This window comes from Cetorhinus maximus, chromosome 9 (genome assembly GCF_964194155.1).
Source record: "Cetorhinus maximus chromosome 9, sCetMax3.hap1.1, whole genome shotgun sequence".
NCBI lineage: Eukaryota > Metazoa > Chordata > Chondrichthyes > Lamniformes > Cetorhinidae > Cetorhinus > Cetorhinus maximus.
The window spans coordinates 113,011,659-113,028,908 of record NC_135887.1 but is presented as its reverse complement, the minus strand read 5'-3'; the positions used below and the strand labels follow the sequence as shown (position 1 = coordinate 113,028,908).

Below are 17,250 nucleotides of genomic sequence, written 5' to 3'. Positions count from 1 at the left end.
ACAATATAAACACAAGTCTTCTTTTAAAAACTGTTTTGAAGAATTTCAAAACTAGTGGGAAGCCAATTAGGACCAAGATGAGGAGAATTGTTTTTACTCGGAAGGTTATAAATCTTTGGAATTCTCTGCCCTAGAGGGCTGTGGAAGCTCAGTCATTGAGTACGTTTAAAGCAGAGCTTGACAGATTACTAAATGCCAATAACAAACGGATATGGGAATCGTGTGGGAAAACAACATTGTAGTGGATGACCAGCCACGATGGTATTGAATAGCGGAGCAGGCTCTATGGGCTGAATGGCCTACTCCTGTTCCTATGTTTCTATATTCCAAGACAGAGATTGCACCTAAAACCTGGATCGAAGCTTTACATGAGCAAGAGACTGGCACAGCAGTGTGTGAACTGCCCTTGACGTCTGCTGGTTTTTGAAGTCCTCATCACCAATGTCTCCCCAGAGATCATGGAACTACCCTAGCACTCTGCTGGTTGTTTTTAATAATTCATTCACAGGCAACAACTTATTTTTCACCTCACAGGGGAGAAGATACAACTTGCATTCATAAAGCACCTTTTACATAGTAAAATGTCCCAAAGCATGTCACAAAAGAGTTAGGCAAAACGGGAAACTGAGCCACATAAGGAAACATTTAAGCAGGACCTTGGTCAAAGAAGTAGGTTTTACAGAGTGTCTTAAAGGAAAGAGAGGTAGAGAAGTTAGGGAGGGCATTCCAGAGCTTAGGGCCAGGCAGCTGAAAGGGGGGCCACCAATGGTGGGGCAAAGGAAGAGGTGAATGCACAAGAGGCCAGAGTTGAAGGGACGCAGTATGTAATCTTTCCAACAGCTGCTTTCACAAATCAAAAGGTCCCAGAGGTTGGCCAAATGAAGATCCAAAACACAAAACAGACAAGCAACCACAAAAGGAGGGAGGGACGGAAACAGTAGAAAGTTGCAAACATGTTTGTGTGTGCAGAGCTCTTCAACTGTTTGTAACATGAACTTGCAGTTCTCAGTGATAGAAATATTTCTTATGCTTATGATCTCACTTACTGGGTTACACCATCGTGCTTAGCAACCAGGTGTGTTGAAGGCATGTTAGCTATTGACATTGTGATTAATCATTTAACTGGTCACAAACAGCTTTCTATTCTGGTTAGTGGTGCAGAAGCATAGTAAAGTTAAGCTTTTGTTTTAAAAAAAAAGTGCTGGATTACACAATTAACAGGGTAATTCTGGACAGCATTATAACAAGAGACATCTTCAGCTTCATAGTGTCACTTTCCATTTACACAAATGCAACTAGATTTATTTTAACTTCACAATGAAGTAACATCAGTGAATCAATGAACTACACCTCAAACATTAAGATGCCAAGGAGAACAAGTCACTTCAAGGTACACCCATGCACACACTGCTGAGAGAAAATAACGAATGATAAAATTAGCCTAGAAAAGCAAAAGAGGGCAAAAATATTTCTTTGGGGAAAGAGCATATAATGTTCTACTCAATCCACTCTTCAGAGACCAGGAAAAGCAAAGTTTCCCAATAGATTATCTGAAAATGTGTAATTAAGACTTCAGTGTGATCCACTTAACAGGCAACATCTTAAGACTGAAAAAGTGGCCACTGCAGTGAGTCTCAATATTCCTACTACTGGCCTGCCTGATGGGAGTCATTCATCTTCAAAAAGGTTACAACTTCTGGGAAGTTAGAGAATAAGAAAGCACAACATCATGTCAGCTTACACTACAAAAACAAGATCATGCCAGCAACGGTTACATACTGACAACTGGAGAGCATCTTATCATTAGGAAGTGCAATGTCACAGAAATGTATACCAACTGGTGTCTCTTGCTCACCGCTCTAAGATATCTGCACACTGATTGGTGTCTCTCACCTCCCTCTCCCTCAGGTACTTGAATAAATATTTGAAAGAGAAAAATTCACAGGGCTATGGTGAGACAGCAGATAAGTCGGACTAATTAGGTAGCTCTTTCAAAGAGCAGGGGTGGGGTGTGTGTGTGTGTGTTTATGTATGGGCAAGAGTAGACAGCAGGGTGGGGGGTCGAAATGGATCATAACCAATATTCCATATCTTGAGAAAAATAGTCTGGGCGGGGGGGGGGAAATCAGGGCTGGAAATTACAACACTACACAATCATTTGCAATTACCTGATATCCTGAAAGATTGAATTCTATTTATATAGAACATATGCAATGACAAATTCAGGGCAAAAAAGATAAATGGTTATAGTACACATGAAATAAGACCTACTTTCTTGTCATCTGGGCTCATTTGACCCATAAGCATGTTTATGTTATCAGTATTCCACACCCATGAATGGCTTGTGAAGTATTCAACCAGCATCATTGATCTGTGTAGCCGATTAATGATTTTCATCATCCTAAAACATCAAGAAAGTCAAATTAATCAACACAACCAAACAGAAAGATAATTGTGCATCTTTTAGCATCAAAAAAGAATTGGCAGGTACAACAAACAGCACATCACTCTGAATACAACCCACACGGTAAACAGAAGCTAGTTTCTGACAAAAAATACAACATAACTGTTTCAGTTAAAAAAAGGTTAAATTCCCATAGCTTTAAAGGAAAACAATCTGGTGACACCAGCAATGTACCATGGGCAAAGTTACTGGAGAAATGGATAGCAGAGGGTTCAATTTCCGAAGTATTGGTTAAAAACTCCATAATCCTAATGGAATTTCACTTATTCATTTAACATAAATCAGTAGCCTAGCCCATGAGCAAAAGCAGAATTGCAAAAAATACTCATCAACAATGGGGTTATTTTCCATTTCAGTGTTGCTCATCACCAAGGCAAAACGTGCAAGTTTCAGTACAGGAGTTTAAATGCAGAGTAAAGAGCAAATATCCGACGACCAGAGGGTTTTCAGGACTCAAAATTCCATGGATCTGATATTTCGCAGACATATTATTGGTGGAGGGGGGACTGCAAATAGTAAAAATCAAAAACAGCAGCAGAAAATTTGGTTATACAAAGCAAACCTGTCATCACGTGAAATAAGGAAAGGTGAAAGCCTTTTGTCAGAGGTCTGATGACAGGTGTGCAGTCAAAATCAATGTCGTCTTTTTGTCCTCACAAATAGGCTTCATGTGGGCAAGTATTCCAATTTCCAGGAGTCACAACAAACTTTTCAATTTAACAGAACATTTCAATCCCAATTATGTGCCAATAGAACCTGAATGAGGCAAATTACCAAGCAGTGCATGAAACTTCCAAAACAGACTACAGACTCTATCGCAGGTTTTACAATCAAATTATGATCTGGTTAGAATCAGACATGTTGGAATCCAGATTTACTGATCAGCATTTGCAATCACTTAAAGTCAAGGCCACCAGTTTATGAAGGTGTGTCAAATTCTGGTTTTTTTGCAATACTCGGGACTTCAGTATTGTGCAAATCAAATTGGACATTATTTTTGTGAAATGGATAAAGTGGCTGCGCTCAACAATGATCAAAATCTGCTTCCTAATACTGTAACGCGTTGAAATATCAACACTGTGAAGCTGGAGAATTCAGTTTAGGAATATATTAAAGACTAATGCTGATCATCTGCTCATTTCAAACAAGCACTGTTATGAGTCAATTGATAACTTTGTTGTGAAGCAAAATGTCTGCACCCAAGCCTTTTTTTTTTGCACTTCTCACTTGCTTACTGTACACTTCCAGCCTTTAGAAGATAATTATATGATCAGGAAAGCCATTTGGCCCATCTTAGCTCTTTCAGTCAGAACTACACTAACTGCAGCATCAAATCGGTTCTTTAACAATTGCAGGGCTTTTGTTTTTCGCTACTCCAAATCCCAGAGTCCTTTCCTGAAACTGATCACTCAAAGAAATTTCTGATATCAGTCCTCAATTTGCCTGTTACAAGCTTGAATCTGTGGCCCCTTGTCCTATTCTTGCAATTTAACTGCATTTCCCAATTACCTTTTCCACATCATTTACTATTTTGCATACCTCCAAAATTAGCAGCTCCTTTCAATTTGAAAAGCCCAAATTTTCTCAATGGCTTTTCTCACAAGCTATACCTCTGACCAGGGTTTAGCCTTGTGCCTCTTCTCTTCACCTGCTCCAACTCGACTGTTGTTTTCTCATTTCAGATTTCTAACATGGAAAGCTTCCTTCTTAATACCAGTACCACGAATGCTCATGAAAAGTTTCAGAGGGCAGTAATGCACTATCGAAGCGCAGGTAACTAGAAGCATGGTTCTTCCTCAGTAAGATATATTTCAATGCGCACAGTACATAGAACTGTGTAAGAGTGTACAGCACAGAAACAGGCCATTCAGGCCAACTGGTCCATGTCAGTGTTCATGTTCCACCTGAGCTTCCTCCCATCCCTCTTCTTCATTCCAGAAACTCACAACATTGCAGCTTCCACTGTACGTGGGTCTGTAAATAATGGGACCGGCGCAGCATGCCTTCGAAGCCAGTTTCTGATGGGTATTAAAGGAGTGAGAGCAGTGCATGGAAGTATTTCTCATAAAAGATACTCAACAGCAAAGATTAAGTGCTGGGCTTTTGGCCGAGTCACAAAATACTTCACCCTCCAACGCGTTAAGCAATTTTGTTGTGCTCATTGCAATTAACGCAGAATCAACACTGTGAACAATCCATACACTAGTGCTCGACACATTCATGTTGCATCCAGTTTGAAATTTTAGCTTTGGGTGGAGACCAATAAATGGAATAAACTGGATTACACAATCTACCACACAGAAACAAATCAATCAGGCCAATTGGTCTATGCCAGTTACTTTTCTTTACACAAGGTTCCTACTAATCTAATTACTTCCTCCCACCCTATAAACAAATTCTTCCGTCCCCTTTATTCTCATGTATGCATCAAGCCTCCCTTTAAAGAAGCTGATGCTCTCTGCTTCAAACATAGAATCATAGAACAGTTACAGGGGACAGCCCATTCAGCTGGTTTATCCATGCTGGCTAAGAGCAACTCGGCTATTCTCACTCTCCCTGTAGCCCTGTAAACTATTTCTCTTCTGATAATTATCTAGTTTCCCTCTGAAACCACAATCAAAACTGCCTCCACCACACGCTCAGGCACTGCATTCCAGATCCTAACCATTTGTTACGTAAAAATGTTTTTCCTCGTGACATCGCTGGTTCTTGTGCCAATCACCTTATATCAATGTCCTCTCGTTCCCGACCCTTCCGCAATGGGAACAGGTTCGCGATCTACTCTGTTCAGGCCCCTCATGGTTTTGAGTACCTCTATAAAAAGTCTTTTCCAGCTTTTCTTCTCTAAGCAGCCCTAACTTCTACGATCTATCTAACTGAAATCCCTTTTCCATGGTACAATTCTTGCAAACCTCCTCGGTACCCTCTCTCATGGCTTCACATCTTCTCCAAAGCGTGGTGCCTGAAATTTGACACAATACACCAGTTGAGGCCAAACCAGTGTTTTATAAAGGTTTACCATAACCTTGCTTTTGTAAGCACCAGTACGTGTCAACTGTGGCTCAGTTGGTAGCACTTTTGTCTCTGAGTCACAAGGTTCCAGGCTCAAATCCTACTCAGGGTCTGAGCACAAAAACCAAGGCTGATACTTCAATGCAATGCTGAGGGATTATTGCCTTGTCAAAGGTGCCATCTTTCAGATGAGACCCAATCTGCCTGTTTGGATGGATGTAAAAGATCCTGTAGCACTATTTCAAAGGGCATCAGGCAAGCTATTCCCACAGTTCTGGACAATATTTATCCCTCAAATCAACATCACAAAAACAGATTCTCTGATCATTACCACGTTGTTGTTTGTGAGAGCTTGCTATGCACCAATTGGTTGCCATGTTTCTTACATTACAACAGTGGCTGCACTTCAAAAGTACTTCTTTGGTTCCAGTGGTCATGAAAAGCACTACATAAACGCCAATCTTCCTTATCACTCTCCAAATGGCAGCGAATCCCACATTCTCCCCACTCTGTAGAAGGAGATACCCCCTGAATTCTTTAATTGATCGGCTAGTAGCCCTCTTATATTTATGCGCCCTTGTTTTGGACTCAAGCACAAATGAAAACAATTTCTCCACATCTACCCTATCGAAGTGCTTCATAATCTTAAAGACCTCTATCAGGTCACCAATTTGTCTGCTCTTTTCCAGAGTAGAGTCCCAGCATGCTCAATCTTTCCTGATAGCTGCATCCTCTCAATCCTGAGGACAGTCTCTTTTCCACACTTGCTCCAGTGGTTCAATATGAAGACTGCAACTGCACCATAGTACTTCAAGTGAGGCCAAACTGAGAATCTAAATAAATTATGTAGTTTACAGCACAGAAACAGGCCAACTCCTTATTCTAATAGTCTATAATTGATTGTAAAAGCTGTTAACCTGCCCTCAAGAAGCCCTCTTTCACATTTTTGCCCTTTGTTAGAGCAACTCTGTCCAATAAATTTAAATGTGGAATGCGGATGTAACAAATTGCATTTCCGATTACTAAGTAAATAATGAGTATTAGACAACATCACTTGACGTGTATGTGAACTTTAACCTTCGTGCATTTGGTAGTAAAATTAGACAAAAAGGTGTGTTTGAGCAAGAGTCTCGACAGCTGTGTTGGTTGCCCGGTGCCAGGGTTCAGAACATCTGCTCTGGGCTGGAGAGAAATTTGCAGGAGGGGGAGGAACCAGTTGTCATGGTCCACGTAGGTACCAACAAGATAGATAAGACTAAGAATGAGGTTTTGCATAGGAAGTATGAGCAGCTGGGGCTAAATTAAAAAGCAGAATCTCAGAAGTCTCTGGATTATTACCTGAGCCACAAGCAAATTGGCATAGGGTAAATAAGATTAGGAAGTTGAATGCGTGGCTCAAAGAGTCATATGGGAGAAATGGGTTTCAATTCATGGGACACTGGCACCCAGTACTGGGGAAAGTGGGAGCTATACCATTGGCACAGTCTTCAACTGAACCGTTCTGGACCAATGTTCTGGTGAGTTGTATAACTATGGCAGTAGAAAGTGTTTTAAACTAAATAATGGAAGCAAAGTATCATTTGAGGGAAGGTGTGGTAAGTTAAAGGAAAAGGACAAGGTAGGAGAGCAAAGTAGCAATAAGGGTAATGATAATCGGAGCATGGCAGGAAACAACAGAGCGTATAAACTTAAGACTGCAGCAGCAAATAAGGCCAGAGTTTGCACTGGTCATAACACGAATGAATTTGCTTTCAGTTTGAGGAAGAGAAGAGTGGGTCTACTACTGTTTCAAATTTAAATAAAGACAATTACAAGGGTATGAAGACAGGGCTGGCTAAAGTGAAGGGAAAATAGGTTAAGGAGTAAGTCAGTAGGAATGCAGTGCAGACATTTAAGGACATATTTCATAACATTCAGCAAAGGTACATTTCAGTGAAAAAGACTCTAGAAGAATGCACCCTCTGTGGTTAACTAAGGAAGTTAAAGATTGAAAGAAAAAGCATACAATTCTGTGAAGGTTGGTGGTAGGTCAGGAGATTGGACAGAATTTAAAAACCTGCAAAGAATGACTAAAAAAGTAAGGAGGAAGAAATTAAAATATGAGAGAAAGCTAGCTAGAAATATGCATGCAAATAGTAAGGGTTTCTACATGTACTTAAAAAAGATCATAAGACCATAAGACATAGGAGCAGAAATTAGGCCATTCGGCCCATCGAGTCTGCTCCGCCATTCAATCATGGCTGATAAGTTTCTCAACCCCATTCTCCCACCTTCTCCCTGTAACAATTAATGTTAGTGGGGGTTCTTGAGAGAGAGTGTCTGGGGAATTAATAATGGGAAATAAAGTAAATCAGAAGCATTGAACAGATATTTGTGTCAGTCTTCACTGTAGAAGACACAAATAACATCCCAGAAATACTTGTAAATCAAGAAGTGAAAGGGAGAGATAAACTTAAAACAATTACAATCACCAGGGAAAATGTACTGAGAAAACTATCAGACCTAAAGGCTGGCAAATCACCAGGTCCTGATGGATTTCATCTGAGGGTCCTAAAAGAAGTGGCTACAGATATAGTAGATGCATTGGTTGTAATTTTCCAAAATTCCCTTGATTCTGGAATGGTCCCGTCAGGTTGGAAAATAGCAACTGTAACTCCTCTATTCAAGAAAGGAGGCAGACTGAAAGCAGGTAATTGCAGGCCAATTAGCCTAACATCTGTCACAGGGAAAATGCTAGAATCTATTATTAATGAGGTTATATTAGGGCACTTAGAAAATCTTAATGCAATTAGGCACAATCAACATGGATTTGTGAAAGGGAAATCATGTTTCACTAACTTATCAGAGTTCTTTGAGGAAGTAACAAGTATAAAGGGGAACCTCTGGATGTAGTGTAGATTTCCAAAAGGCGTTTGGTAAGGTGTCACACCAAAAGTTACTACACTAGATAAGAGCTCATGGTGTGGGGGGTAACATCTCATCGTGAGTAGAGAATTAGTTGGTTTACACAAAGCAGAGAATAGGGATAAATGGGTCATTTTTGAGTTGACAAGCTGTAACCAGTGGAATGACTTGGATGAAGGGGCCGAATGTATGGTTGCTAAATTTCCTGATGACACAATGATAGATCAGAAAGTAACTTGTGAAGAGAGCATAGAGTCTATAAAGGGATTCAGACAGGTTAACTGAGTGGGCGAAGAATTGGCAGATTGGAGTATAACATGGGAAAATGTGAACTTGTCCACTTTGGCAGGTAGAATAGAAATTTAAATAGAGAAGGATCACAAAACTCTGTGATACAGAGGAATCTGGGTGTTCAGGCAAATGAATCACAAAAAGTTAATATGCAGGCACAGCATGGAACGTTGTTGTTTATTGCAAAGTGAATGGAATATAAAAGTAGCAAAGTTTTGCTACAATTGTACAAGGTGTGGGTGAGACCACAGCTAGAGTACTGTGTACAGTTTTGGTCTCCTTACCTGAGAAAAGACTTAATTGCATTAGCAGTTCAGTGAAGGTCCACTCGACTGATTTCCGGGATGAAGTGGCTATCTAATGAGGAAGTTTGGACAGGTTGGGCCTATGCCCATTGGAGATTAGAAGAATGACAGATGATTTTATTGAAACATACAAGATCCTGCGAGCAATTGACAGGGTGGCTATTGAATGGATGTTTCCTTTTGTGGGAGAGGCTAGAATTAGGGGAACACAGTTTAAAAGCAAGGGGTCTCGCATTTAAGACAGAAATGAGGAGAATTTTTTTCTCTCCGAGGATCATTGGTCTCTGGCATTCTCTTCCCCAGAGAGCAGTGGAGACAGGGTCATTGAATATTTTTAAGGCTGAGTTAGATTCTTGATTGACAAGGGAGTCAAAGGGTATGGAGGTAGATAGGAAAGTGGAACTGAGGCCACAATCAGGTCAGCCATGATCTTATCAAATGGTAGAGTAGGCATGAGGGGCTGAATGGCCTACGCCAGCTCCTAATTTGTATGTATGTTCATATCAGGGTTAAATGCATGTTGATAATCATCTGTACTACACTGATCAAGCTGTATTATTCATTGGCAATTTTATACTCTGTTGAGATAGGGTGGCGAAAGTGGGGTGGGGCGGAGCAAGGGGATGGGGCTTCCCATAAGACAATGTTGCCTGTTGATATTTTCGTTTACAACAATTAAGTGACATAAAGCACTTAAATGTGAAGCTACCTTCACTACTTTATACTAAATAAGGTGTAACTGGCACCACAAATGTCATCCCCACCCCTCTGCCATCCACACCCATTTCAACATCAATATATTATTGGCAATAGACAGCAATCATCAGTCCCAAAGGGCACCCTCCATCAAGTTGGCAACCAAGCTGAAATCAGGGCAAAGGACAGCCCTTGGACAAATAAACAGCCAATGCAAGAGACTAAAAAAGAGCATCTTCATCAACAGTCTGCCAGCATTTTTCTTTATAAACAATTCCTCTAACTCAAGGCAAAACAAAAGTTAAATTGTGAACTGGTTAACAGCATCTGCTGTCAATAGAAGAATGTTGGAATTAAGAGCTCCCCTTACTGTTGGCTGTATGGAGTCTTTACAAAAAAAACTGAAGTGACTTTAATCCATGGACATAGTGCAAAACTCAGAACGATTTTATGGACCTAACATTCAAAAAGGGCTGCAGGAGCGGCTGCTGAGCAAAACACAACAGTACTTGCTCTCAAGGGCAAGGCTAAATTAATTAGAGCAAAGATTTGCTTGCATTGCAGCTGACTGTGCTATGTCTGACAAAGGAGTAATATGATGTTAACAAGGCCAGAAATGAGAGATTTCAATTCTCCTGCACTTCCCTTGATTCATACAACTCTTGCCAAAATATAAACCTATTGCAGCAGCTACTAAGGCTTGTCTATTACAACTCTAATTGTTAACCAAGAATTTTCCAGTTAGAAGAAAACATGGAAAAAATTATGGCAGTCAAGTGAGAGAGCAACATCTTTTTTGAAAACATCACCCAAGGACTTCAAAAATAAGCACAACACTGAATTCCCAAGGATAATCTCAAGCCTTGGGGAATAGAGTAGAAATATAGTCTGTTTATATTTTGCAAACAGGACATGAATTTCTATTGTTACAGAAAGGGCTGCCTCTCTCACCCAGATCTTCTTATACAAACAGTTGTACAACAGCTTCCATAGGCAGATCAAAACCATTTCTGAGAGATCGGATATATAATTATTTGGACAGCCAAGGGCTGATTAAAAATAGTCAGCATGGCTTTGTGCGTGATAGGTCGTGTTTAACGAACTTTGTAGAGTTTTTCGAGGGGGTTACCAAGAAAGTAGATGAAGGAAAGGCTGTGGATATTGTCTACATGGACTTTAGTAAGGCCTTTGACAAGGTCCCACATGGGAGGTTAGTTCAGAAGGTTCAGACACTTGGTATCCATGGAGAAGTTGTAAACTGGATTCGAAATTGGCTGTGTGGGAGAAGACAGAGAGTGGTAGTGGATGATTGCTTCTCAGACTGGAGGTCTGTGACTAGTGGTGTGCCTCAGGGATCTGTACTGGGACCATTGTTGTTTGTTGTCTATATCAATGATTTGGATGATAATGTAGTGAATTGGATCAGCAAGTTTGCTGATGACACCAAGATTGGAGGCGTTGTGGACAGCGAGGAAGGCTTTCAAAGCTTGCAGAGAGATCTGGACCAACTGGAAAAATGGGCCAGAAAATGGCAGATGGAATTTAATGCAGAAAAGTGTGAGGTGTTACATTTTGCAAGGTCAAACCAAGGTAGGACATACACAGTAAATGGTAGGGCACTGAGGAGTGCGGAGGAACAAAGGGATCTGGGAGTTCAGATACATAATTCCCTGAAAGTGGCGTCACAGGTAGACAAGGTTGTAAAGAAAGCTTTTGGCATACTGGCCTTCATAAATCAAAGTACTGAGTATAGGAGTTGGGATGTTATGGTGAGGTTGTATAAGACATTGGTGAGGCCAACTTTGGAGTATTGTGTGCAGTTCTGGTCACCTAACTACAGGAAGGATATCAGTAAGATTGAGAGAGTGCAGAGAAGATTTACTAGGATGTTGCCGGGTCTTAAGGAGTTGAGTTACAGGGAAAGATTAAACAGGTTAGGACTTTATTCCTTGGAGCGTAGAAGAATGAGGGGAGATTTGATAGAAGTTTACAAAATTGTGAGGGGTATAGACAGAGTAAATGTGAGTAGGCTCTTTCCACTTAGATTAGGAGAAATAAACACGAGAGGACATGGCTTTAGGGTGAAAGGGGAAAGGTTTAGGGGGAACATTAGGGGGAACTTCTTCACTCAGAGTGGTGAGAGTGTGGAACGAGCTACCATCTGACGTGGTAAATGCGGGCTCACTCTTAAGTTTTAAGAATAAATTAGATAGATACATGGATGGGAGAGGTCTGGAGGGTTATGGACTAGGTGCAGGTCAATGGGACTAGCGGAATAATATTTCGGCACAGACTAGAAGGGCCAAATGGCCTGTTTTCTGTGCTGTAGTGTTCTATGGTTCTATCACTCAAACTAATGTGGGCCTAACCATATATTTCAAAATCTCAGACAATGACACTGAGGGAGTGAGGAAGAAACTATTGATCCAGTTATTACTGGTGTCGTCTGGCCCTGCCAACCCCTGGGTCCTTGCCAAGGAATTCCTCCAATGTCAAAAGGGAGATCATACCTAAAACTTTTCCCCAGGCAAATTGTGCTAATGCACCCTGATGATTAGGTCCACATTGCCCCCATTTGGATTGAGAATGTTTAGGAGCTGGCAGTTTCATTCATTCACTGCTGGCTTAGTCATTAAATTCAATTCACTGAGCATGGTATGGTCTAAACGTGGAATGGCACAAGTTCCCAGCAAATTATAAGGTGTCATAGTTCGCATAGTTAGAGAGATTGGGGACAGTTTTTATAAAGCTGCAATGACACAGACATGAGAACTCCACTGATAAAGTTTCAGGTCATTGCTGAATGCTGCAGTTGTGGCTGCTGGTTCAGGGCTGGACTCGAGATCGTTGGATATCAGGTTCTGAGGGCCATGTTCAGATGGCATCAGCAAATTAGAAGCGGAAAAGCAATTGCCTTGGAATGCATTGCCGTTATCAGGGCCACAGCAATCTCCTGGACTAGTTTCAATTACCAAAGGGAGTTGGAGGGGAATTTCTTGAATATTTATTTCCTAAAATTGGCGTTAGTTTTTAGGTCTGGTTTCTCGCCTCTCCCAGGAGGTCACATGGTCTCCAATAGACAGTCTATATATTGGGATGGACAAGGCATCATATTTATGCGGGACTGGCTGGAGGGATCAGTACATCTTTTACTTCTGGAAATAAACATGGAATAAATATTAACCAACCAGCTATGTATTGCCTGATTTGTGCACAGATCACAGCAAGAACAGAAAGGAGAATAACTGAAGCCTCCAATAAGGGAATGAGGACTGGGCCTGGGCTGCGTAAACTCTCTGAACAATACAGGGCCCAGAGTCAACTCTCTAGTCTGCTCATACAAAAAGACTATTAGTGGATAAAGACCATCAAGCCTGCCCCATTCACTAGACAGCATTACTTCTCACACCTTATCCCACCACCCAGCAATGCTATCTCAGAAAAACCCCAAGTAAATGCTATCCAATTCCAAGGTACCTGGAAAGCAACATTTCTCCTGATGCATCGCAATCTAAACTAACCACAAACTCCCTGTGACTGGCAATGTCCTTTCAGAAACCAAGCAGGTAATCCTTTTAAAAGGACTGCAAAGAATCTGCACTAACCACATTCTACATATGTTTATTCCAGAAGATAACTTCATGTTACGTCAGAGAATCAGACAGCACATAAAGTCATTTGCCTCATTATGCCTGTGCCAGTTCTTTGAAAGAGCTACCCAATTAGTCCAACTCCCTTTATCTTTCTCCATAATAAAGATTCAGTGATTCCATGAATTCTGAAAATTTTCAAGTATATATCCAATTCCTTTCTGAAAATTAAAATGGATGGAATTCTGTCTTCATGGGATCTCCAAAGTTCCAGTAACTCAACCCGTAAATCCTATATCAATAAAAGTTGGATTTGGCTATTCAGTCACTAAGGAACCAGTGGAAGGAACACATCAAGCAAACCTGCAAAGTGCAATTAAACAAATAAGCTATGAATTGGTACCAAAAAAAGGAGCTTGGGGTGAAGAATTGAGAGGGGGAAAACAAGACTGATATCCTTACCCAACCATGTATTGAGAAACAAATTTGTGTTTTGGGTTTCCCAATATTCAGGAATTAAAAATTAGTCTCCTGGACACTTGAGCAGGAGACAAAGCATTAAAAAAATTGGATTTTCTTTGAACACTTTTGTTAATTAGTAATAATAATCTCAAAGATGGGATGTAGGTGTCACTGGCCATCCCTAATTGCCCTCAAGAAATTGATGGTGAGCCACCTTCTTAAACCGCTGCAGTCCATGAGATGTAGGTACACTCTCAGTGCTACTTGGGAGGGAGTTCCAGAATTTTGACCAGGCAACAAAGGAACAGAAATATATTTCCAAGTCACAATGATATGAGACTTTGAGGTTGTGGCATTCCTCACCTTTTTGAAAGCTCTTTCAAAGAGTTGGCAAAGGCATGATGGGCTCCTTCTGTGCTACATCATTCTATGATTCTATGAATTCATATCTCCAGTTTTACCCACACAATCTATGACCCTCTGTAACTCCCTACTCCCATCGATACCAAGTTAAGAGAGCACAGCAAGCTGTAATTTACAAAAAGATATACAACTCTCTATTCCTTCAGCCAAGTCATGAACATATTTGGTGAAAAGCTGAGGCCCCAGACAGATCCCTGGGAAGCACTGCTTAAACTTCAGGGAGTGACAGTGGGAGCTGTCGCAAGCTTTTGCTGGGAGCAGGCTTGCAAGATTGTCATTAAAAACCCATCTGGATTCGTAATGTTGTTTAGGGAAGAATACAATGTCCCTGCACGGTCTGGCCTTTATGTAACTCCAGTCCCACCACAACATGGTTTGATTCTCAATTGCCCTGTGAAGTGGCTTAGCAAGCCACAAGTTACATTAGCCCCCTACCAACAGTTCACAACGGCCTCTGGGCAACTAAGGATGTCCAATGATCAGGATTTCAGACCATGATCCAGAGTCCAGACTGACATCATAACTTATTATGACTTTCTTCTCTGGTATCACCTCAGTGAATCTCTGCCTCTTCCATATATAATATGGCCAGGCAAGTCATATAGTTGCATCAAAAACAGCTACAAAAATCTATAATCCACACAGACTGCAACGGTTTAAAATGGTGGCTCATCATAGCCACCATGGATATGCAACAAATGCTGGTAGTGATGCCCGCATCCAACGAATGGATAAGAAAACTAATGGTATACCCAAGATCATTTTATCAACCTAACCAGTTCAGAAAGTGACTAAAATCATATCTACTATAAAAAGGCACATAAGCACCTTTGACATTAGCAGTAATCTATGATAAACTGGTCTAATTGGAAAGCTCCACTGCATCTTGGTTTAGGAGTCATCAGTTTCCACCACATCACTCCAGCCCCTCCTAACACAGCCAAACTAGAAAAATAAGCCATAGTTGAGGGGCTACTCAACTGGCTTTAAAAATTACTTTTTACAATTTTTTTTTTAAACAAGAAAAGCTTGCAGCCAATTAAGTACTTTTGAGGTGTAGCCACTGTTGAACAGTAGGAAACTCAACAGCCAATTTGTGCACAGCAAACTTTCACAAACAGGAATGTGATAATAACCAGGTAATCTGTTTTAGTAATGCTGATTGAGGGACTCAGAGATTGGACAACAACTTGTATTTGTCAAGTGCTAATACTGCACAATATAACATCCCGAGGTGCTTTACAGGGTAAATCATAAAGCAAAATTTGACACCGAGCCAAATAAGGTGACATTGGGGCAGATGGCCAAAAGTTTGGTCGAACAGGTAGATTTTAAGGACTAAAGAGGAGGAAAGAGGTAGAAAGACAGAGGTTTAGGAAGGTCATTTCGGAGCTAAAGGCCGAGGCAGCTGAAGGCACAGCCACCAATGGTAGGACAGCTTAAATCAGGGATGCTTAAGAGGCCAGAACATGTATCTTGGATACTGGGAAGAACTTCCCTGTTCTTTGAATATTGCCACAAATCTCTTACTGAGAGGATAGACAGAGCTGCAGGTTAACATTTCATCTGGAAGATGGCACCTCACACAATGAAGCACTCTCAGTGCTGCGCTGGAGTGTCAGCCTAAATTTTTGTGCTCTAGAGTGGCAATTGAGCTCACAACCTTCTGATTCAGAGGCGAGGACCTGACACACTGAGCCACAGCTTTGATATTATTGCACAACAAAGGCAATGATAAAAGAGAGCACGTGCACACAGCTCACACCCAACAAAACAGACGTTGGTTTATAACTTGCAAAACACAATCAATAGGAGCAATAGTAGGCCATATGGCCTGCCAAGCCTCCTCTGCCATTCAATATTATCATGGCTGATCATCGGCTTCAACTGCACTTGCTTGCCCATTCCCCATACCCCTCGATTCCCTGGGACACCAAAAATCTGTCTATTCCAGCCTTAAATGTATTCACTGATAGAGCATTCACAACCCTCTTGGGTAGAGAATTCCAAAGGTTCACAGCCCTTTGAGTGAAGTAATTTCTCATCTCAGTCCTAAATGATCGGCCCCTTAGCCTGAGACTGTGCCCTCGCCTTTTAGATTCCTGACCAGTGGAAACAATCTCTCAGCGTCTACCCTTCACAATCTTGTACGTTTCAATGAGATCGCCTCTCATTCTAATAAACTCCACAGAAAATAGACCCAATTTGCTTAGCCTCTCATCGCAGGGACCAATTTAGAGAATCTTTGCTGCACTGCCTCCAGTGCAAGTATATCTTAAATGGGAAATCAAAACTGCACACACTACGCCAGATGTGGTCTCACCTAAAACCTGCACAACTCGAGCAAGACTTCTTTATTCCTGTACTCCAATCCCCTTGCAATAAAGGCCAACATGCCATTTGCCTTCCTAATTGCTTGCTGTTTGTTAGCTTTTTGTGTTCCTTGTACGAGCACACCCAAGTGTCTTTGATTATCGACACTTATGTTTCTTACCTTATAAAAAAAAATTCAGCTCTTCTATTCTTTTGACTAAAGTGAATAACCTCACACTTCCCAACATTATAATCTATCTGCCATCCTGTTGCCGACTCACTTAACTTGCCTATATCTTTTTGTAGCCTCTGTGTCTTCCCCACAGCTTACCTTTCCACCTAGCTTTGTATCATCAGCAAACTTAGATACATTATACTGTTTCTTCATCTAAGTCATTAAATATAGATTGTAGATCATTCCTCACACATTTTTCATGTCATTTTTCAAAAATGCATTTAATGCCTTGGTGAAGGACTGCAGTGAGTTAGTCCTTGCTATCAGCACCAATATCCTCTTTCACAGGTCAATAACCCTCTGAGAAAAGTAAAACTAAAACATTTAAGTAGTATTTGGATGTGCACTTGCGATGCCATGGCATACAAGGCTATGGGCCTAGTGCTGGAAACTGGGATTAGAATAGTTAGGTACTTGTTTGACCAGCACAGATTCAGTGGACCGAAGGGCCTTTTTCTGTGCTGTAGACCTCTATGACTCTATGTCTAGCCTTCCAGCCAACAGAAAATGCCCAGCTTGTGACTATCTTCCTTGGGGAGGGGGGAGGTAAGCAGA

General features: G+C 41.1%; 1 protein-coding gene across 2 annotated transcripts in view; it reads right to left on the bottom strand.

Annotated features, from left to right (window-relative positions):
* far1 (fatty acyl CoA reductase 1) overlaps nt 1-17,250 on the bottom strand; it is a 123,735-nt gene that overhangs the window by 7,092 nt on the left and 99,393 nt on the right. For both annotated transcript variants that reach the window (XM_078549384.1, XM_078549385.1), the window contains exon 10: nt 2,272-2,401. In XM_078549384.1, the coding sequence (XP_078405510.1) occupies nt 2,272-2,401 (130 nt within the window). The remainder of the gene's footprint in view (nt 1-2,271; nt 2,402-17,250) is intronic.